Below are 24,956 nucleotides of genomic sequence, written 5' to 3'. Positions count from 1 at the left end.
ATTATCACAGATGGAACGGTTGAGCTCTCGATTGCCGAGAGCAAAAAGTAAACAAGTGAATCAATACGAGACAAGCACAGTTTGAATGATTCAATACGTTTAGTGCTCTCATTTTAATCGGCTTATATACTTGATGGATTTTCCAATTTAAATCATCAGCTTCTGTTAATTAACCTAGATTTTATAATAAATTTCAGCATTCATTTTATAGACTAGAAACTGCAGTAATTAATTAGATTTCTACTGAATAACGACAGCGCGATACATCAGTCAGTTTTACAAAACCTGCGGTAGTTACACTTTCCATACCCAATCTGTTCACTGGTATAAACGTGATAAATAGCACTAACTTAGTGTGGTTAGTGTGGTAGAACCCTCAACTGGTTCTTTCTATGTTATTATAAATATCATAAAATCCTAACATTTTAATTATTTGAAACATTTTAAAAACTAAAAATATAGAGCGTTGTTCACACAAGATATAGTTTGCTAATTTAAAATATCTTCAATCGACTTCAAAAATCCTATAAGCACAGCTGACAATCCAACTCGAAAACTGACAAATGACGTAAAGAGTAATAAATATAATATTAATATCACTAACAAAGTTAATTACTTAGCAAAACTAAGTGGCCTAAAAATTACCTGAATAAGAGGCACAATTTAGGGTATACCTTATACTATTGTATTAATACAATTAAAAATATGTTGATAAAGGTATCAGATGTTTTTTTGTCCTCATGAAGACTTATTTGTGGGGATTAGTTTGACTAATCTATTAAACTTAACAAAGAAGTAATCTTTAAGAAATGGTTGTTAATCTAATTAGCAATATGTACTTTGGAGATATTTATTTAGTGAACATGGGCATTTTAAAACATTTATAGAAGTACAACTTTTTTTATTTGTAAAAACTATTATAACATTTAAATTTTATAGCATCTTAACTGTACTTTGATTTGTTCAAATTGCCCAAAATGTATGTAACATGCACAATTGCAAGGTAAATTTTAGGAATTGAAGCTTCTTAAACATTATAAACCAATCGTAAAATCAGTTTCTATATTTTAATGGAATGACTTTACTCTAAGTTGAGTTAAGTTATTAAAGTTATTAAATTATTTACTGCAGTAAGACCCTCAATACAACAATAACAGTAGACTGTAATTAACTGAATGTTCCCATTAGTTCGTATATTACGATGATGTATGCAGCCACGTTATAGGTAATTTAATATGATAAGGTCATTTCGTGTAATGTGCTTGATATTTGTTTGCTTAAAGTTATTGTTAAATAAACTTGAATTCCTCATTTAAAATATTTTTGGGTTAATTTCTTTGTTCTGCTCAAATAAAATAAAATATGAAATTGTGTTTATGACCTATAATAATTAAACTCACTAGAGGAAAAACTGCGTACCCTTAAGAAAAACCTGTGACTCGGTGAGAAATCTTTAATTTAAACAAAGGTACCATGGCATTTTGTTTAAAAATAAAGAAAAGATAATTTATAAATTATCAAAACTTTGAACTCTCAATTCTTTACTTTAATTAATAGTATATGAGAGATATACAGGGTGATTCAAAACTAAACGGCAATCTCTCGGGAGCTTATTCTATAGCTAAAAACAAGTAAAAAAGTTCATATAACCATATGCCCGGAAACGTTTCGTTAGCGAGTTACGCCTAGCGAAAGATTTCGCCCGGATTTCAGAACCCTTGGTGAAGTCAGGCCGTATAAAAATGGTAAAGGTAGTTACAAAGATACAAAATATGAGATTGTTTTTTATGTTTTTATATCTGAAAAATTTATTAAAATTCGTCCCAGAGCTGTAAATGCAATACTTTCAGAGATATCTTACGTTAAAACACAAGAATTGGTGCAAAGAAATAACACATTTTTGTGTTTAACGTAAGATTACTTCCATAAATGTTAAATAAAGGTCATTTTTTTCTTAAACAGATTTGTAGAACATTTAATTCTGAAAAGATTCATGTGAATTACTTAGGAAAAAAATTAATAATAGGTATTGAAATTTAGCTTTATTTAAAAATAAAACAGACGCACAAAAATGCATATTCTTATCTGCATAAAATATTAACTAATGTTTAGGTTGTGAGTAAACAGCTGATCATTTATTCAACACTTTTTATCGTCATATTTTCTTTGCAAAGGTTGGCAATATCAGCTGATCAAACAATTAAGTTCATGAAGTAATATTTGAATAACCTTTATGGAGGTTTTTGTATTGTGGCGTGTGAAGATTGTATTTTGTGAGATCCTGTGATTATTTGGAAATATTTTATACAAGTGTATAAAATATTTTATTAAATATTTATTTTTAAAATATTTTATTAAATATTTTTATAAAAGTGTATGTAATTATCTTAGTAAATAATGGCAGATAATGTAAATGGGTATGTATTCGTTTGAAGAGTATACGGACATGATACTGATTTACGGCAAAGTTAACAAGAATGGTTTAGCTGCAGTTCAGGAATATCGTGATACTTTTCCACATCGAAGAACACCTGATCGCAAAACATTTAAAGCTGTGGAGAGACGACTTAGAGAAACTGGTAGCTTTAAACCGAAGCGAATAGATACTGGTCGTCAAACGTAGCGCAAGGAACTATAATAATGAACAAGCAATAATAAATGCTGTAGAATTATCACCAACCACAAGCACCAGACGATTTATCACGTCAGTTAAATATTTGCCAGTCAAGCGTATGGCGGACACTTCATGAAGCACAGTTATTATATCACTCAGATAATTTGATTGGTCCATTTTTTCCTCCCTAATCGACTTAATGGAGTAGCGTACTTAAATTTTTTAAGAACAAACCTGCCTACCCTCTTGGAAGATATTCCTGTTCAAAACAGAATAAATGCATGGTTTATACACGACGGAGCACCTCCACATTTTTCTAATGATGTGAAAAAACTATTTAAATGATACATACGGTAGACAATGGATTGGTCGAAATGGACCAGTAAAAATGACCACCACGTTCTCCTGACCTCACGCCAGCAGACTTTTTCTTATGGGTTGGATGAAGTCAATTGTTTATTCAAAACGGATTAACACCATAGAGGAGTTACGTAATCGCATTACAGAGGCGGCAGAAACTATCAAGAATGCTCCAAACGTTATGAAACGCGCTAGAAAAGAGTGGATTCGTCGTGCGAAAACGTGCATTGCTAACAACGGAGGACACTTTGAGCAACTATTATAGGTGATTATTACAGTTTTATAAAGGTAAATACATTTTATGTTAATGTTCAGTCTAGAATAAATGATCAGCTGTTACTCACAACCTAAACATTAGTTAATATTTTATGCATATAAGAATATGCATTTTTGTGCGTCTGTTTTATTTTTAAATAAAGCTAAATTTCAATACATATTATTAATTTTTTCCTAAGTAATTTACATGAATCTTTTCAGAATTAAATGTTCTACAAATCTGTTTAAGAAAAAATGACCTTTATGTAACATTTATGGAAGTAATCTTACGTTAAACACAAAAATGTGTTATTTCTTTGCACCAATTCTTGTGTTTTACGTAAGATATCTCTGAAAGTATTGCATTTACAGCTCTGGGACGAATTTTAATAAATTTTTCAGATATAAAAATATAAAAAAAATCGTATTTGTATCTTTGTAACTACCTTTACCATTTTTATACGGCCTGACTTCACCAAGGGTTCTGAAATCCGGGCGAAATCTTTCGCTAGGCGTAACTCGCTAACGAAGCGTTTCCGGGCATATGGTTATATGAACTTTTTTACTTGTTTTTAGCTATAGAATAAGCTCTCGAGAGATTGCCGTTTAGTTTTGAATCACCCTGTATACTTGGAGGCAAATAAAAGACATGTCTTATACATACATATAAACATTCCAGTTGTATTTTCATATTTAAAAAAAATGTAGAGTTTATGAGTTCTTTAAAAAACGCATTGTTGTTAATCACTTTTACAACGCCAATGTTGAGTTCAGCTCTATTTCACCTTCCTCTTCATAAGGATGTTCACATCAACTTATCCTTGCTTCGCTTCGACATCAGAGATAACCAGACACAAAATAGCTTTGCCTGGTTACCCAAGAGCCATTCCCCTGTAATTCAGATGTATAGGTGTTGTTATTGTCTTATTAAGTGTACAGTTAATTGCTCTACAGCCTTTAGAACGTGAAAGATTTTAGATGCTGCATTGAGCAGAAGATGACATGAAGCTAAACTTAACAATAATATTGAATCAACCCTTTCCATCATAGCTACCTTATGTGTACATATATTATATGTTATATAGTGAAACGTTCAGAACGAAGATTTTAATAAACTTAGATTTTTAATTTGGCTGGCAAAACAACTGAAGATGGTTACACAACATTCGCTTAAATACGAATATCCATTATTTACAGATCTTCTTCTCTGATGTCTCTACGTCTATGATGTTGCGTAATAGTGGTGTTATTGATCTAAGCATCTAAGTTTTATTGGATCATGTGCTCGTTTTTGGTGATACTGTACAATTAATCGTCTGGTTCCAGGGTATCGTTGTTGTTAACTCCTAATTTTTTTAACTGCTCTGCAGACATTTTTTTAATATGTATTCACTTTCTTCTCATTTACTTTGGGCTTGAACAGTACAAGGCAGTCATGCGGAAAGAGTCAGGGAATTGTGTCAACATGCAGGATTGCACCTGCTTTCATGATTAAGGAAACCTGTCAACTAATAGAATGCTTCGTGATATTTTCTAAACAAAGGGTAAAGAAAAGTAGTTTGGAAGAGCTTGATGAAATACCAGCCATTTCTCTCAAACTAGTTTAATCTACGACCTTCCAAGAGTGCATTATTTTCCCTTACATTCTAATTGTAGTTTATATTCTTTTAAGCGAAGCTGTTCTCAAATATTACATACGATATTGATTTACATATGCGCAAACTTTTACATGTTATTGACATATATTAGGAACTAAGTTCTGAAAAATACTCATATTTTATTTTAATCCGGCCCAGCGTGTGTCTATAGTACAAATCTACTGGCTCCACTTTAGTTCACAGTATTCTGTTATAAAATCCTATTATAGTTACTAAAACTATATGCTATAGAACTTCCCTTATTAACAAATCATTATTGTGTCCTAACTAGCCATTGATTAATATGAGTAAGCTGCATACAACAATGAATTAATCCTTTAATTTTTTTCTTATGAAAGATTATTCTATGTAAACGTTTTATACTAAATTGTCATATCATTTAAAATATATTTGTTAGCAAACAAAACATCAATTTTTATTGCAAAAGTAAATAAAAAAATCGTTTGGAAAAGTTAGATTTGAATTTATTTTCTGTGAATTCACGAGAAGAAGTTTTTATAGACCCATATAATAAAACGTTATCTACGCTATAATATTTTATAAATAGGTTATATAAACTTTGTTATTATTGTATGTACATATACACATAGTGTAAGTCAAATGTTATTTACTTAAATATCACTGTTACAGTATATCAGAATCAAAAATAAAGGTTAAGCTGGAATATTTAACGGGTTTTTCTCTATTGCTCTATGCGGGAGTGTAAGAAATTTATTTCAACAAGCTTTAAAAGATTTTTTGGATTAGTTTTTAAATGGTTTAAACATGAAATTCGATAGACATAATATAATTTTGTATTTTATTTGGGCTTGATAAAAAAGCTGTACAAAAATATCTCTATGCACTAATTTTTAAGGTTATTTTAAGCTTATTAAAACCATTATCTGAAGTTTTTGTAAAAACAAGGTTTGTTTCCAAAAACGTTACGGTATAAGGGAAAACTATGGTATTAAAAAAAAGTTTTTTTATCAGATTTAGAGCTTTGAAAGAATGAAAATTAGCTTTAAATTCCCGCGTAAATTCAATAATTTAGAGCTTTGAAAGAATTAAAAGTATCTTAAAAGTCCTACAAGAATTCAATAATTACTCTAATGTGGAACTTTACATGCCTTTCATATAAAGACATGGACGTGCGCAGAAAGCCAAGACTGTACCCATACCACCAAATATAATACTAACAATGCTGTATGTCTTAAGGCCTGATGTTCTGAACGTAAGAATACAACATGAGGTAAGAAAAAGGTTTAATACTTAGGCGGTGTTTTGAAAAATTATATACGCTTCAAAACATAAAATAAAAGAATGGCGTTGCTATCGCATATTTCATTACATAAAAAAACACACATGAAAAAAACGTTTTTACCTGATTTGTTCGAAATATTTATGGAGTATAATCTTATAGAGGGTTATTTGTGATTAAATAAATCATTACTTCGCATAATTTCAGGACTAAAACTATTAAATACAATACCTAAATATAAATTCTATTATATTATTAAGAATGTTTAACCCACGGATTGCTCTAAAATGTTTGCATTTAATTTGTTATGAAGACGGAAATAAGCCAAAAGTATTAAATACTACTAAATGTAAAGAATACAATACTTTGAAGTAATAAGTGCCTTACAAGTTTTATGTGGTAAAGGAGAAGAAAACAAGGAAGGTAGACAGGGTTTTCCCCCTAGGGACATTTAAACTCTTGTGATAAACAAAAGGTTGAGTTTATTATTTTTTGGCTACCGTAGCAGCTTCCTTTAAACTATAGCAAAGGTAAAGCTGTACGATTATAGGGAATTTAAGGCATCATTGAGAAAGTAAAACTGTCCAGTTATCGGCCATCGGGTTACAATATGATCTCTGGAAAACATTCCACTGAATTCCATATACTTATTGAGAAAGACAGAATGAAGTACCAACACAATTTTTAACTCCAACGTATCCAAGCAAAGTTTCTTTATTAATATTTGTCTTTTGCTTTATTGATTTTAAAAAAATTGTTTAGTATTTATAATTTGGGTTATACGTGTATGCTCAATAGATACTCAGAGATTTTTAAGAAAGGAAAATGCTCAATTCAATAACCATTATCAACACTACACGTAGGTAGAATATTTATATACACATACAGTAAGTTATTGACGCTTGAAGTATATATATATATATATATATAATTGAGTATTTATACATTCAAAGAGTAATTTATTCTTCTATTCTGTATATATACATACTTTGCTTTTTTATACATACATTGAATATTTATACCAACATAGAGTAATTTATTAATACATTGAGTAACATAGAGTATTTTTACATATATAGAGTAATTTATTAACATACAATGAGTATTTATACATACATTGAGAATTTATACGTAAATATAGTAATTTATTCATACACTGGTTATTTACATACAATGAGTATTTATACATACGTTGAGTATTTATTCTTAGAGTAATTTATTGATACATTGTGTATTCATACAAACATCGAGTAATTTATTCATACATTGAGTATTGGACACACATAGAATACTTATACATACATTGAGCGAAGGGTGCTATCAGAAGTTGTATGTTAAGTGTACAGGTAACTTACAAAGTTCTTTGTAAAATAACTCAAAAATATAGCTACAATATATTTTGTTCGTTTGAAATTCATCACTATTGAACAAAACTCTGCGTGTATAACAAAAAAACAAAAAAAAAAAAATAATAATTACTTATCATATATACATGGTGAATGTTATCGTTTAACATAAGAAATTGCAAGGGTAACCGCGTTTTGGAGCACTTATATTTAAATTCTTTGTATAGACATTTATAAGAAGAAAATCGTTCTAATCAATTCTACACAGATGAATTAATATATTAATATGTATGACTAATCACAAAAACTTTAACCCGTCCTACTAGACGAGACGGCAGTGACTTTTCTGTTCAAATTCAAAGCACGATTGTGATTGGATGTCAGTATAAGCCTCAGGTTTTCGTACTTCACTGGCTTGTCAACAATAAGCTTTTCGTGTAATCGAAAATCTGTTCATAAATGGAATATTGAGTGGGTATTCACAGGCAACACGGATTCATATATATATATATATATATATGTATTTTAATATATTATAGACAATTATTTAGACTTATTGTATTTCATTTTGGCCAAACAATTCGATACCTTAATTCTTGCTCTTTTTGTACTGATTTCACTAATAACAGACATATTTTGAAGAAAACATCATATACTTTTATACCACTTACAATTCACTATTAAATTGTAATCCAACTCTTGTTTTTGAAAGATTGGCAACAATGGTGTAATTGCAGGCATGATGTTATAATTGTTAATAAAGTCTTCTAATAGAGTAAATCACAATTTTAAACCAAAAATGCCTAAAGTGGTTAGTATTCAATGGATTCCTAAAAAATCACAATAAACCGATTTATTAACTATTTTTTAACATACAAATCGCAGTTTCATGGATAGCTTTTGAAATAACAACGCCAAAGTTTGGAATAAATATGAAGGATGCAATGAAGAAGAAAGATCTATTTAAACTCCCAACTCCTCTGAAAACAGATAATAAGCAACTATGACTGAGCCGTGAGCAGCTGACAGTTGTGTGCATACCAAGTGCTCGAACGTTACCTTAAGCATTGTTTGCAAACGGTTAGCTATATTTCTGACAAAAGATAACAAGCAACTTTAACTGAGCCGTGAGCAGCTAACAGCTGTGTGCATCCCAAGTGCTCGAACTTTACCTTAAGCATTGTTTGCAACGGTTAGCTATATTTCTGACAACAGATAACAAGCAACTATGACTGAGCCTCAGCAGCTGACAGTTGTGTGCATTAAGGTAACTTACCATAATGATGCTTGAAACGGTTACCTTTCTCTCTGCCAACAGATAACAAGCAACTATGACTGAGCCGTGAGCAGCTGACAGTTGTGTGCATCCAAGTACTTGAACTTTACCATAATGATGCTTGTAACAGTTACCTTTCTCTCTGACAACAGATAACAAGTAACTATGACTGAGCCGTGAGCAGCTGACAGTTGTGTGCATCCCAAGTGCTCGAACTTTACCATAATGATGCTTGTAACAGTTACCTTTCTCTCTGACAACAGGATAACAAGCAACTATGACTGAGCCGTGAGCAGCTGACAGTTGTGTGCATTAAGGTAACTTACCATAATGATGCTTGTAACAGTTACCTTTCTCTCTGCCAACAGATAACAAGCAACTATGACTGAGCCGTGAGCAGCTGACAGTTGTGTGCATCCCAAGTACTCGAACTTTACCATAATGATGCTTGTAACAGTTACCTTTCTCTCTGACAACAGATAACAAGTAACTATGACTGAGCCGTGAGCAGCTGACAGTTGTGTGCATCCCAAGTGCTCGAACTTTACCTTAATCATTGTTTGCAATGGTAAGCTATATTTCTGACAACAGATAACAAGCAACTATGACTGAGCCTGAGCAGCTGACAGTTGTGTGCATCCCAAGTGCTCGAACTTTACCATAATGATGCTTGTAACAGTTACCTTCCTCTCTGACAACAGATAAGAAGTAACTATGACTGAGCCGTGAGCAGCTGACAGTTGTGTGCATCCTAAGTGCTTGAAATTTACCTTAATCATTGTTTGCAACGGTTAGCTATATTTCTGACAACAGATAACAAGCAACTATGACTGAGCCGTGAGCAGCTGACAGTTGTGTGCATCCCAAGTGCTTGAACTTTACCTTAAGCATTGTTTGTAACGGTTAGGTATATTTCTGACAACAGATATTTAAAAAATTGCTTTTTCTAGCTTTTTCATGAGAATATTTATTATTTATAATACTATTAAAATTGTTTAACAATCAATGTAGCTGCGATTCATGAGACTTTTCATACTACTTCAAAATCTATAAATTTTCAAAATTGGAATCTCTGAGTGGTAACTAAGTAGTTGCAGATTTCAGGCAACTAAGGAGGTGGAGAGCAAGGCACATAACCTTGTTAAAAATATGTGTATTTAAATCTTTATTTGAATAATTTCTAATTCAAGATTATTTGATTCTACCTCACTACACTAAATTTGTTTAGTTTATATCATAGGTTATTAAAAAAATTAGGTGAATTTTACCTGTGCTTGATGTTGGTTTTATTGTCATTGGATGATTATTTTTATGGATTCAATTAGATTACTGTAATATTTCCGTATACTTTTTAAACTCTCTTTAAGAATACATACTATGTTTTAGTACATTGTTACCTATTAATTATGTCCACAAATCACAATTTACTAGTACATTTCCAATCATTGCACCTTTATTCTATCGCAATACAAACCGGATTTGTTATCATTTACTCTATAACGCTTTTTTTAGCCAATTTCAAAATGTATTACTTTTTTTTATTCCATGACTTTGTGGTTAAATAATTGTAGTTTTTTTAATAACTATACATTTATTGAATTATCTATATTGGTGCATTAATGTAATCGTAACATTTTCAAACATTTAGAACCTCCATAATTCTGCAACCTACTAGAGAATAATTGTTATAGACTTCTTTGTAAAACACGTGTGCTGTATTATAATTAATCTAAAATTATTTTTAATATTCACTTACAATGGTTTAATTGGTTCTATAACTTTAAGTGACCGCCATATTTAAACCTTAAGATTTAGCAAGAAATAATTGAGAGTAAATTTTACTTGAAATTATTTTAGAGTTTGAATAAAAGTAAAAATTTTTATTTATGTTGTGTTATACCGTAGACATAACTTGACCGTCATCTTGAAGCGGTTTTTGGTTAAGACTAGCTATAGAAACTCAACCAAGCTATGTAAAAATATTGTCTCTGCACCAAGTTTAGCCTAAATTCATTTAGACTTCGGTGCTTATTGTTTTCCCGATTATTCCCACAATTTCGTACACAACTAAAAATGTTTTCGTCCATTACCGGGAAAAAATTAGTCTTATTTTTACGGGAAGTAGTCAAGTATAAATCTTTGCTCAAATGCGAATTGCCACCATCTGGAAAGTTTTTGTTGTGTAAGACTGGCTAACAAACTTATTTAAGCTATATAAAAATATTGCACCTGTACCAACTTAATTCAGGATTATAGTAGTTATAGTGTTTAGATTTAATCCCCCAATGTAGTACATTACTAAATACTTTGTACACCCTCTGTCTGAATATATTACGTGACGTCAAAAAGATTATTTTTTCCTATCATGACCATCATAATCAAAATACGATAATCCAGATATACGTATTCGGTTTTGAATCCCGATGAAGAAAGTACTATTTTATGGAATGCTTATTGGAATTAAATTCGGCTACTTCCATTTATAATAATGTAATGTAATCTAAATAAAAGCCATTTGATATACATTATTTGGTTTTAAAATCATATGTTAGTTTGGTTATTTAAACACATATGTGACAGAAATGTCCAAATTTAAAATAAATAAAAAGTAAGGTCCTTGCGGTGTAGTGGTAGCGCACTCACCCGGCAAGTGTGTGATCCAGGTTATGTGTGAAATACAATCCAATGAAAAAAACTTTAGTTTAAGTGCCATTTATATAATGCTCATGAATGTGTGTTTTTTTGTTTTAACTAAAAATACAAAAAATATGCAGATTTCTATGAAATCTACCTCAAACCACACCTACGAAACAAATAATTATTTCACCTAAAATTTTTACCAGTTAATTTTATTTTAAAACAGACCAAATTTTTAACTAAATAGACTTACAAAATAAATTAAAAATCACAATAGTAATGTATGTTTTAAAATTGTACTTATATAATATTAAATATTTTTTTAAATATATTTATTTGGAAATTACCAACTAATATTTTTTATCCGGATAACCAATATAACTATATTAAAACAGTCAATGAGATAGACGAATATCTTCCCCGCACATTTATAGCGCTGTCGGCGCCTACACTGATATATCAACAAACACAAACATCAACTCCCCAACTTTGATTACCGCAAAACTTGATTCCACTGTTATCGCAAACCTTCATGAATTTATTCGTCCACTACTGCTCTCTTCCTCTGACCGCGCACCGAGAGTAATAGGATGAGTATACGAGGGCCAGCTAACCGACTTCATTTTAATCGTAAACCTCCATGAATTTTAAGCCTACTGCTCTCTTCCTCTTTCTGCGTAGCGAGGGGGAAGTGGATGCCTCTGTTAGGACCAGTTAACTGACTTAATTTTAATCGTAAGCCTCCATGAATTTATTAGTCTACTGCTCTCTTCCTCTTTTCTGCGTAGTGAGGGGAAGTGGACGTCTCTGTTAGGACCAGTTAACTGACTTCATTTTAATCGTAAAGCCTCCATGAATTTATTAGTCCACTGCTCTCTTCCTCTTACTGCATACCGAGAGCATTGAATGACTCTCCTATGACCAGATAACTGATTGAGTATTTGTATATATTAAATCCTTTTTGCATTACGTAACTTTTCTGCATGTATAGGTTATCAAAATATTAAGGTTAAGAGATAGGAAACCGATGAAATTAGTTCACTTTTGTATGATTATTTATGGTTGGAGACTTTTCTTTCCGCAAACTGTGGTTTTTATCGAGGACTTTTTAAATTGTCTGAAGTCAATCACTCCTGGAAATGTAATATAAATCACAATACCCAAACTCTTTCACTTGATTCACGATCGTAACCGAACATCAGTAGTTTTAAGGGTAGCCATAGGTTATAGTATTTTCTATTTCCTTGAACCGTTTATCAAGAAGAGGAATAGTTATAGACTTAACTAAAAATTAAAATGTTTTATTCTTGCTGAGAATTTTTAAATGCATGCCAATCGTCATTATATAAAATAAGTACAAACAAATAAAATACCGTAATACTAACAGTTTTCATCAGTAAAAAAAAAAAAAATAGATGATGTAGTATTCTATTAGAATTAAAATTTGTTCAACTTATTCCGAAAAGAGTTTAAATTAGAGGCCTCTTTGAACTTTTCGCGCAAGATGTTAAAAAGCTTGACGCATGAATAAATAGTATGTTTCTCAAAGAAGGATGTCTTATGTTTTGAAAGGGCCGAGAAAGTATTTCCTCGGAGGTTATAATTAGTTTGCTTTATTGGAAACAAGTCATTATTTATAAGGGAAAATGTCAAAGACTCCAGAATGTATTATACTAGGAAAAGTAAGTCAATAATTTTCTCTAAAAACACTTTTACATTTCTGAGATCAGCTGAGTCCAAAAATGACATTTATTTCCCTCTTTTTAAAGAACGAATAGGGAGTCTTGGAGTTTTCATAAGTCCAAATGATTAATCCGTAACGCAATTAGGTGTAGATGCAACTAACGTGATATAGTAACAGACCTTCCATTGTGTGAAGGCCGATCATTGATTTTCAACAATGTTTGAGTTTCAAAAAATTTATTCATTGCCATCCATGAACTCAGGGACATCCTAATATCCAAGCAATAATGAGAATTTATAAAATTCTTACTTCATTACAAAACTGCCTGGGTGTAGAAAAATGAATTACTCGTTTTTAATAAAATATTTGTCTGGATATTCTTAGTAACAATAAAATATATTTAAACTTGGGCTTATTCTTTTACTTTATTTAACTCATGATTTAATTTACAACGGTAAAATAACATGAGGAATTAAATTAAATCTGAAACATGTGCACTATAATATTATGCAATTATTCTTAAACTAAAATATATATTTATTGTAAAGAAATTTACGAAGTAGAAAATCTGGATTATTTTAGGCAAAACAGTAATGAAGCTTACGGTTTTGTTTATCCTGAATGAGGATAAATGTAATGCTCTTTTGAATATGTTGAAGAAGTAAACCAAAATAATGTGTTGAGGAACTACAGAACCCTTTAAGCTAAAAAACCAAGAATTATTTAGTAAACAATGACAGAGCAATTTACCTGACGTCTGTAACGTCCGGGGACTGTAAAGTAGGTAAACTTTTTCCGAGTTTGTCACTTCATGGACGTTTTGTTTGTTTGCATTAGAAGGTTACTTTAAGTACAATATCCTTCAAAAGACTAAATCGACCAATCTTAGAGACAGTCGACGGACCGTCCTCCCATGGGAAATAAACTTCTACTTAAACTTGTTAAGGTTTTTGTTCCCTGCAACCATATTAAAGACAGTCAACCTTTTTGTTAATAACAACAGAAATGCCCTTTTGATATACAAATAATTGTATATCATACTTTATATATACTTTATCGTTGTAACTAATATTATACACACATAAATACAAAGTGATACTTATCTTGTGTATGAAATAATATGAAGGCATTCTCGTATGTATCAAATAAGCAATTCAGTTGAATTAGAAGGACATGTTAATAAAATAACTAAGAATCTTTTTGCTGCACATCTCGTAGATGTTTATCTTAGAAACAACGATTGAACAGAAAAAAAAAACTAAATTTATTGTCTATAACCTTTTAACAACATTTATTATAATATCGAACTGTGCTCCTCTTAAGCAAGTAAGATGTAAATTCTCTAACGCGTGAACTTATACAACCTTATTCGGGCTTAGATGAGTCCCCATGACTTTATAGGGTCAGCTATTTAGGTTTTAAATATCAATGTCAGCATACCTCTGTTCTCACGCAGTATGGCACATGGCACCTATGAGAGCCCGTATACGTGTAAACGAACGACATTGGACGGGCTCGTTCCGTTTGTAAGTGTTCGTGACAGTAAAATAGTTGTGGTAACTTTTAGGAGGTGGTTACTACCCCCTACATAGCAAAGTATTATACGAATAACACATTGAGAATAGCAAGCTTAAAACGGACAAAGACTTTTCATGGGTATAAAAGAGTCATGATCTATTTTTATCTTTGGAAATTTGTTCCCGAGGATTTATAAACCTCTCGGATATACATTCAGCTTTATGAACATTTTAAACTCTCAGTAAAATTACATTTCTATTATAGTAAATATATTGTGAGTTTGATACAGTAATTCCTGGACAATCGCATTCTAGTCATCACATCATAGATTAAACTGAGTATAGAAAAGTAGTTACTTACAAAATGAAACGAATAACCCGTCTATTTTATAACATACATACCCGGAAAATATTTTGCATATCAATTATCTTTTCCACGTCTATCATTCATTTTAAAAATCTTGTTTACGCCCTGCAGAGTTAGAAACTATCGATTTTGATGAAAAAAGTTGTATCTGGAATCTCAAATTTACTGCAACCAGAATACGCAAGTGTATCCTTATATAATGTTAAACCAATATAGGGAATGGAGCTTTTCGTGGCAATCTATGGAGCCAGGAAGACAAAACACCGAGCTTATACAAAACTGATGTGATCCTTTACTTATACTTTGTTCTTACAGAGTAACTCTCATTCGACATTTATTCCATTACTCACATTAGCAGTTAATAATTTTTATATGCGATAGTATTTATAAGAAAACTCTTTGTATTGTTCAGTTATCTCTACAAGCTGTACAAATAAATCGTTGTATTTTCCATCATTTCTAATTTTGATATCCATTCTTTAATTATGTAATTTTCTTCTTTTGGTAATGTAGAAATTATGGTCTGATATTGATTAAGGTACTATAATAATAATAATGCATTAAACGTGATATTGAATACAGTCTCTACACATTTGTTACCCAATTTTATTTTGCTTTCTTGTCTAATTAAATTATAGTATCAAAGTAATATTGTTGATAGCAGTGTTTGTAATTATGTTATTTCTTAATAACTATCGATTGTATCAGGTTCGTGACTTGAAGAACGAGACAACATAGCGTTATCATTCATCAAAAGGCACAGCCTACCTGCAACATACAGTCAGAGTGGGCATGGTTTTCCAACAAATGGATGATTAGATTTTAAATTCTTTGTGTTTTTATATTCCTGAATGTGTGTTTGATTTGAGTAGCGTTTTTAAAGCTACATTGATTTTTTTATTAAAATTTAAATGAAATGAAAATTTTGGGATCGAAATATTGGGGATTTTATTTTAGATTAGATTGGGAAAAGTCAGAGTAAAAAAAGAACATGTAAATACTTTGGCAAGTTAGGACTGGTAGTTTTAAATTTTTAGGAAGGCAGGTTGACTGCCTTGAATTGATTAGAACTTGTCTTGTTTGCGACTTTTGTATTGAAGTATTTAAGCACCCGCTTATAATTTTCGCCCTTATTTTGGTTATTTTCGTGGTTAATTAGAGTAAGCCGTGTTTCTTAATTTTTTTTCGTGAGGGATTTTTAGGTAAGCGCCCAAAATTTATTGTACGTTCGTTGAAATAGTCTTCCTGATGTGATATTAAATTAATTTTGCTGCATAATTAATTTTTTATGAACAATAGGGCATAATAGAATCATACAAGTTACAGTTGGTTCAATCTTGCAAGAAAGCTGAATTAAAATTGAACTTTGTTAATAACTTTAATTGAAAGTTGGAAATTTATTAATTTATTAATATTTAACTGGAACTGTTTTACTGTGAATTATTAATTGGAAATTAATTGAACATTAATAATTGTTTGTCGCTTACATTGTACTAAATATATATCCGTTTTAGAATACAAACGATATATATATATATATATATATATATATATATATATATATATGTAATCATTATAGATAAAATCAAAATTTTAAAGCTGACTTTATTTTTTCGAAATAAAAAACAGTTATTATAAATTACTTAGTAGAACTACACACCAAGGCCTTTCTTTATACACCTCAATCGTCAAAACCATATATTGATTAATCAAAATAGTAGAAGAGTCTGTTTACAAAAATTGGCTCAGTTTATTATAGAAAGATTATAGCTGTGATAGAGCTGCTGTTATTTATTTGTTTTTAATTAAGAAACTTTTTAATGGTTCTGTAGAAATGTGTAATAACCGAAAAATGCATTAATTTATACATAATCAGCGACATCGGTCAGTTATGGCAGAAGTGAGACAAGTGACATTGATATCAGATTGGAGAGGTCTGATAAAACTAACATTATACATTTACGTGGGCATTCTTGTTTATCGTTTTGCTGGTTGAAAAATGAACGTCAAAGTTTCTTCTTGAGTTACAGTGTCCGTACATAATACAGGTAAGCCAACATCAGTCACTACCATGTATTAAATGTATTATACTTCGTAGTTATGCTGATCTGTTGCCATCATCACAAAGAGGGTTACACAGGTTAATGTGAAAAACTTACAATAAACAGGAAAGTGATTGTGAACTTGATATTTATAACTATACCGGTTCACTAACATTTTGGAGTACAACATTAATATGTTTTTATTAACTATCAGTTGTATGCTAACTTGACTTTTTAGTTTTTCATTGTAAAGTGGTAATAATTATTCTGCATAGTATCAGGTTAGATATATTATGCTGGTCAAGATATAAGACGGTTTTAGTTTTTATATTACAAAATAGAAATTTAATTTTGATTTGAAATTTCTTATTGATTTAAATTTGGGGCAAAGTAAATATTGCACATAGTACTACTATAAAAGAAATTTAAACGATTGTAAATAATTCTAAACTTTATCTAATAATATATAACACAATTAATAAGATAGCTATTTTGCATTTCTTGCATAATACTTTATTTTTATCAATTGTATCAGGTTGAATCCATTAAACAGTAATAGGTTTTACTAATACATTTTACTGCGTCGAAATTTTTCGTAATATTATAGTTCTCATGATGGATGTTGGCCAAGAATTTTTGTTTATAATTGTAAATACCTGGACTTTGTACTAACTTCATGACCACTATTTAATAGAACTAATGAAAATAAGTTATAATTTCATAAAATATATATATTTGTTGAGCTCATTTATTTTTGTAAATTATACGAGAATGTGATATATATTACTATAAATTTGATATAAAAAGTATATTTGTCATAATAATGCATGCATTAAAAAACGTGGTCTACTGCACATAGGGTAAAGCTTGTCTCATCAGTTTATAATGAAAACATTTGAAGCTTCATTGCAATATAACATTTGAAATTTACAAAAACACCTATAGACTGAGAAAGTAAGAAACTTGTTACAGTAATAAAATTTAACGATAATAAAAAATTATATGGTTGTATGAATATGGAAAGTTTTAACACAAATCACAGAGCTTTCACAATACAGCATACAATATGCAAGGTCATGGAGCAAGACAAAAACGTTCCGGTTCATTTGCTGTAGTCTTGCGTTGGCTAACTGCTGAATTCATACCAATAATATAATACCTGTTAAACCAAAACTAATACCTAACACACACCAATATAGTAGTACTAAATGTTAATAAAACAACACTTTTCCAAATAGTTTATTTTTTGGACGAAGCCTTTCGAAACAAAAGTTTTCATCATCTGGCGATGGCGATGAAATAAATCTTTACATTATATTTTTATAATTTATATTAAAATACTTCATGCCAATATTTTTCAATAAACTCTGTGTATTGTTTTGGGTCGCACACTGTTCAATTTGTTAAATAGTTTAAAAGTCCAAAAATAGTCAACAAAAAGTTTATATATTGAGAACATTTAGTAAAATTAATTTCAATTTGCCGTACGCAATAGGTCGACAATTTTTCGATCTATTTAAGGAATCAATTAAATTTGCCATTAAATCAATTAAGCAAATTATTTTACCTGACAAATCAAGATAGGCATAAGACAGCCGAGCAAGAGTCAGCACACGTGACGTAGATGCTGCCAGGAGCAGGAGTGACTGTCTGGTTAGCGCTTCCAGCACTGCTGCTAGCTGCCGAGGACCTGGACTCCAGCACCTGCCTCACCCTTGACCCATTCGACAGCGCGCTGCCCCAGACCACACCCTCGCCCTACACCCTCTCTTGTAGCAAGACTGGGAAGATCACGAACCAGGGACTCCATCATCTTCACCATCAAGTCCTCGCGACCAAAGGTCGACTTCCGACGGTTCGTTTGTGCAGGCCCTGGACCGCGAGAGCGGTGTGGCCGTGGGCATGTTCGTGGACACAGGAGGACGCCGACATCACCGTCGTCAACTGTTTTGGTCGCTCTGAGGTAGGTAATGTCTTATTGATGTTGTAAGTGGTACGGAAAATACAAATAATAGGTTTTTTACTGGTGATACATAAGATGCATACTTACATAAGATGTTGGTTGGTCTAATGCGGAAATCCTCAGGAGTACAAATTAAGCGCTTGAAAAAAAATTATCAAATGTTGTGATTCAGAGAGCAAGTTTTGTCTTAGTTTTATTCTCACATCACGGTTATAAGTACAGCAGAGAGTTCCGTGAGACACCTGTGTGGTACAACTGACTATACAGTAACTTACCATATCTGAAAGTGTAACACAGGGGCAGGTATATGATCTCTGATTAATTGCCCATCGTACGTACCGCGTGTAGAGGCTACAGCTGGAAATTAGTCTAACGTGACAAGTTATAATTATTCGTGTTAGTCTTTTAAATTATTTTTATTACCTAAATGTTAATGGAAATATTCATTTTTTAACAGCAATTTTAGCATTATAAAAAAAACATGAAATAATGCATGCAAACAGTATAGATATACATAGTAAAAATACGAAGCATTCGCATTAGACATAGATTGCACAAACTAAAAAAATAAAATAGTGTAAACATTTGCACATTGTTTCTGGATATAAACTATCCAGATATGATGATGTTGGCTGAGCAGTAAATAAATCCATACATGAATAAGATTAATCAAGTGTGAGGCTTACATGGTACCAGGTATATAAATAGTACTTAGCTAGATGTTTTATCATGAAGTAAAATCCCCCTGTATGTAAAACAGTTTTAAGTGGTAAACTGTTTAAGTGGTATTGTTTTACAGGAACACTGCGATAGAATTCGATACAGAGCCGAAGACAGAAGCGCGCATGAGATTGGATGCCTGACTTTGACTACGCAGGCAACATCACTTTCTTGTAAGCAATTCTATATAATTTAATAATAATAACAAGGTTATAACGGTCCCTATCCCAGTAAACCCAAGCCAGGGGATGAAATGTGTCCAGGCCATAGAGTATGGACAAAAGTTTGAGTGGTTTTGCAACTTCATTAATATTTCATAATGTGTGATAGAATGGTGGTGTGTACACGCAAGCACTGTATCCATTTTGTTTCATAGAGATACATAAATTAAGACATGAATTATTTTGTAATACTGGGAAAGTTGAAATATCATGTTACCAGCACACTAAAAAATAGTAAAAAATCAGATAAAATCAAACAAGCTGACAATGTATATTAGAACATTAATTTATCCACGTTAATTCATAGCGTTTTCAATGAACACGGGCCAATGTTATGATTACCATAATATATGCCCGTATACAATCAATAGTAACATGTTTGGGAGTCTGCAATGAACTCCACCACGTAGTAGTAATACCTTTTCAAATAGATAACTCTTCAATTTCATCTTAAGAGGAGCTGTACATACACTGTTTGGATTTTAGGTCCATAAAAACAATGTTAATCTTCAAGCAATTCTAACACTTTTTTGCTACGGTGCAATTAATTATGAGAGATGTCCCGTTTTAAAGATATTATTAAAATGAATTTAAACATCTTTTTTATTTTTTCCCACATTTATATTCTTTATTCAAAATTGTCAAACTTTTTATTTCTTCATTGCAAATTTAAAAAAGTATACATTTATGCGTAAAGTATACACAGTGTTTGGGTACTCACTAATCATATCTTTCCAAATAAGACAAATACTGATTGTACGCCCGAAAATAGGGGTTTAAAAGTGCTTAAAGTTTTACATTGTTTTATGAGGTAAAGCTCAGGATCGTCATACAACAAACGGTTCTTAAACTCATGCCTCCACTTAATTATTGAGAATTCCGCCGATAAACTGTTATCTCAAACAGAAAATCTGTGTGAATATCACCGACGAAAGTGAAATACCGTGTATACTGCAGTGTTATAGTTTTGTTTGTATTGTTTGTGCTTTTGACTAGCGTTCTTATACAGGGACATTGTTTGGGTTCATTTTCTCTAGTCAGGACTTCTAAGCTGATGTTGTTCAATTCAGTTATTTATATAAAGTTTTTTATTTACGAGTAGGTGTTTTTATTTCATAAATACCCCTTAGATGATTGTAAGCATACACGACATCCTTAGCGAATTTACAATCTTGGCAGGAATTTTAGTAAATTCTGTTGCTATATTTTTTCTTGAATGGAATTAGAATGCACTACAATACTTACGAATGTTGGGAACGTAACATTGTCCCTACAGTACATGAAAATAATTTGGGACAGTGTTAAAATCCCTACTTCCTATCCAGTTTTCTACCTCACTAAGACCTCATTCTTATACCGCACATGGTTAGGAAGGAAGACATGGAGCTGTGGACTAACCAGCTCGCTCATCCGATCTTCCCCCTAGATTTTCTCTAGAAGTTTTAGTAAAGTAAACTAAACCAGACTACCAAACCTTAATGGCTTAAGAATGCCGAAACATTCCTATAAATAACGCTTGAAATGTTGTGTCCCTCTGAGTCCAGCTTTTATTTCTGTAAAGAAATAAGAAGGAGGAATTTCCAGCATGTATTTTTAGTTAAGACTAGGCTCAAGTAGAATATTTTTTATCGCTATTGTGTTTTTTAAAGATGTTTTATATTACTAAATATTTAAACACTTATTAACAAATTTATTGATGTTTTAGTGTTTCTTAAATTAAAATTTTTTAAACACCGCGATTTTAAACTAGAATTGTTCCCATTTTAAAATAGCTATTCATAAGAAAAATGTTCACTCAAAGTTTAGTTTGCGATAAAACATGTTTTATCGAGAATTGATGGCTTGTTATACTAGTTGTATGCAGTACTATAAAACAGAGTTTCTAAGTACCATATGTAACGTAAGGAAAAAGGAACAAAATCACTAATAAACATATTGGCGAGTGGGCTTGCTCTTTTACTTTTTGGTCTTCAAATCAATAGAGTTCATCTTTGGAACAAGAGCCATGTATCATGTTTGCAGACCTCTCGGACCTTTGTATAAAGATTTATCACACAGACTAAGGACGAACAAACAAATAGATAGACAAAGTATGCATTCAATTTTAGAGCGTTTGTACTTCCTAGGCAAGTAACCGGAATTTTGTAGAAGTTGGGAAAGTTGGGACTAAGAAAACGAGGGAGAGGTTATCGTTCAAACAATGCTCGAGCTGTAGACTGCATCCACGTTCCAGATACGGATAACTCATTACATTCCACTATATGTTTGCTATTTTCCAAAACAAATATAATGGAAGGAACTAATATTATAGCTGTCATGAATTCACTAGCTGCAACAGTAGGACTCAACGCAGATTTAATAATTATTTTGTTGAGGTTTTTTTATTAGTGTTAATTTGTTTCTACGAGTAAGTGTACTGGTACTCTCACAGCTGTAGGAAATACTTTTTCGACATGTTGACAACACTGTCGCGTTATTCTGAATCCTCCCTTCAAAACGAGAACCAAACCGAGTTTAGTGTGTTGAAAACTCTTGACGCAGTAGCATCTCACGCGAAAAATGTCGATCGTATCTCCCGCCAAGTGCGAAATTCGCGCCGTCATTCGCTAACTCGTTCCGAAGGGAAAGCTCAGGTTGAAATTTATAATGAGGTGAAAATTGTTATTATTTTGTATTATCATTTGTTTATACTAACTGTATATAGATATAACAGTAACGCTAACGAAAGCAGGTTTATTATAACCTAATAACGTACCTAAATATATTTCAGGAATAATAAAGGCATGTAAATAATAAACATAAGTTAATTTAATTCCAGTATTTACTTATTGTAAGTAACTTTTTCTGTATAGCCTTCATATATACCGTTTTTTATCAATTTGTGTTAGGATTTGTGCATACTAACGCCATATAGCTATAACAGTAAGCGGTAAAGAAATCAGGTTTCACTTCTTGTAAGTAAGTTTCATTGTAAAGCCTCCATATATACTGAATTAACCAATTTTAACTTTCTATTGACTATTGATTTATACAATGTGTTATAGTTTTTGTACTATTTCCTGTTTTAGGGCCACAATTGTCCAGTCTGGGGAGATATTCTGGCTAAGAGAGAAGGGAGATTCAATATCTGTATACAACCCGTGGTAGTACTATTACAAATTGTTGGTGTATGTTTGTATATTTTCTTTACTGTAAAGTCGTACTGTTCACGCTAGGCGAATTCTGTCAACACACAATATACATGGAATACATTTCTTACAGTTAAATCGTTCTATATTTGTAACGAAATTGTTTTACTTACCAATTTTTTTATTGTAATGCTGGATAGAAAACATTGAGAACTGTATTTACCCAAAATACCAAACATATATATTACTGTATGAGGAAATAATATTAAGTATATTACAGTACTAAATGTTGAAGCAAAAACTGTCTTTTAATAGTTTGCTGAGGGCTATATAAAAGTTGTTTCCATAAGATTTATTTTTCAATGTCTAATAAACCAGTTTTCAATATGTTAAAAACATTCTTTTAAACAAAACCCCTAGTTTTTTTGTATTTTTTGTCACAAAAGAAGTAGATTTATGCTTTTAAGAACAGATATAATAAATACCTTATTTTTTTGGTTAAGCTTTTTATACAAGTTGAACATATAATGGGTAGGAACAGGTGTAGGAAAAAATGATGAGTATCATACGTCTATAAAACCGTTCAAAAGCAATTTTATGAGCAAGATACATAAGTTATGTCAATTATATCAATTTGCTTGTAGAACAATGGTTCATTAATAGTACATTTATTATAAATACAAACATTATTAGTGTTATTGGAATAACACTTTGCACATAGTAGTATTTTTTTACATAATTGTTTTAAACAGTGAGAATATTACTTAAGGACACAATGGAGTGTTATAATGAGGGAATGAGATGAATAAATGTGGTATGTAAATGGCAAGTAGATCTTGAGTATCAATGGAATTCATCGAAGGACGAAGATGTGGGTTCAAATACAAAGTTCTATATTATAGAAGTTAGTTGTGGACCCTGCAGTCCCTCTGCCGTAGTATTCGCCCTTATGTTGCATATCGAATTTGCTGTAGAAATATATACATAGCAGGAACTTCCTCTAGTACTTTCCAGGATACATTACGAATCAATACCACTTGTTAATTCTGTGATTCAATATTATTAAAAGAAGATAATTTTAACATAATGTTAAAAAATACAATCTTTTAAATATACGTGATTGGTGCCTTGTTATTAGAGTATATTTGTGTGGCAGAGCCTTTAATGAAAAATATGACGGCATTTTCAGTGATTTGTATTAGTTATTAATTATAAACATTTTATTTTAATGAAACAAAGAATCTAAACTCAAAACCGTTTCCATACTAAGTAATACTTTTCAAAATTAATTATTACATTTATGTATTTTGAAAACACTACATCTTTTCTCCGCTACACTTTCGCTGAAAAAACCGTAGATTTATTAAGGAATAAAATACAATGAAAAGTTTTATAAATGTATTACACTAAAAGTTTTGGAGACTGTTGAAAATAATGCAAGTTGCTTTTTTGCAATTCTAATTTATTAAAATGTCTTTTTAAAACATATTAAAATTATGCAAAATTTTTTGACGTTTATTTAGAAACACAAACAAATGTGTTTTAAGGATAATGAATTTGTATGTTTTAAATGAAAATGGTCAATTATTCCCAGAAGATGTATATATTTAAACAACAGTTATACTCTATGTTGTTCACCAGTAGAAGTCAACTAATGAATACGATACGACATACAGACCATCTGTAAATTGAGATCTTGTTTAAAGGATTCATGTGGAAAGGTTTAAGTGAATGTGGCACGTTGGTCAAATAATCAGAACTTTTTTATAGAAATGAAATATCTAGTTTTGGAAAAGGGAACAGCTTTTTTGTGCAACAGATTTTCTATTTTTTTTGTTATTGTTAAGTTTTTTCATATCACTTAAATTTAATAAATATAACCATATTTTTAAATTTTAACTACTCAGAACAAGCTGGTTATACAATAT

General features: G+C 31.1%; 1 protein-coding gene across 1 annotated transcript; it reads left to right on the top strand.

The window, feature by feature from the left end:
- The first annotated feature begins 16,882 nt into the window (after positions 1–16,882).
- Positions 16,883–24,394, top strand: LOC124372609. Its single transcript, XM_046831014.1, has 4 exons — positions 16,883–17,002; positions 18,577–18,959; positions 19,760–19,852; positions 22,969–24,394. The coding sequence occupies exons 2-3, from the start codon at positions 18,621–18,623 to the stop codon at positions 19,820–19,822; spliced, it is 402 nt and encodes a 133-aa protein (XP_046686970.1). The 5' UTR covers positions 16,883–17,002; positions 18,577–18,620; the 3' UTR covers positions 19,823–19,852; positions 22,969–24,394.
- Positions 24,395–24,956: the final 562 nt, after the last annotated feature.

The sequence above is a fragment of the Homalodisca vitripennis genome, unplaced genomic scaffold (genome assembly GCF_021130785.1).
Source record: "Homalodisca vitripennis isolate AUS2020 unplaced genomic scaffold, UT_GWSS_2.1 ScUCBcl_3642;HRSCAF=9299, whole genome shotgun sequence".
In the NCBI taxonomy this organism is placed as follows: domain Eukaryota; kingdom Metazoa; phylum Arthropoda; class Insecta; order Hemiptera; family Cicadellidae; genus Homalodisca; species Homalodisca vitripennis.
This window is presented reverse-complemented; position numbering and strand designations above follow the sequence as displayed.

What these genes read in the sequence shown, in the direction of transcription:
- LOC124372609 (XM_046831014.1), top strand. Translation starts at nt 18,621, where the DNA reads ATGCTGCCAGGAGCAGGAGTGACTGTCTGGTTAGCGCTTCCAGCACTG. An exon ending in ACTGTTTTGGTCGCTCTGAG is followed by an intron (nt 18,960 to 19,759) that starts GTAGGTAATGTC and finishes TTGTTTTACAGG; the next exon opens with AACACTGCGATAGAATTCGA.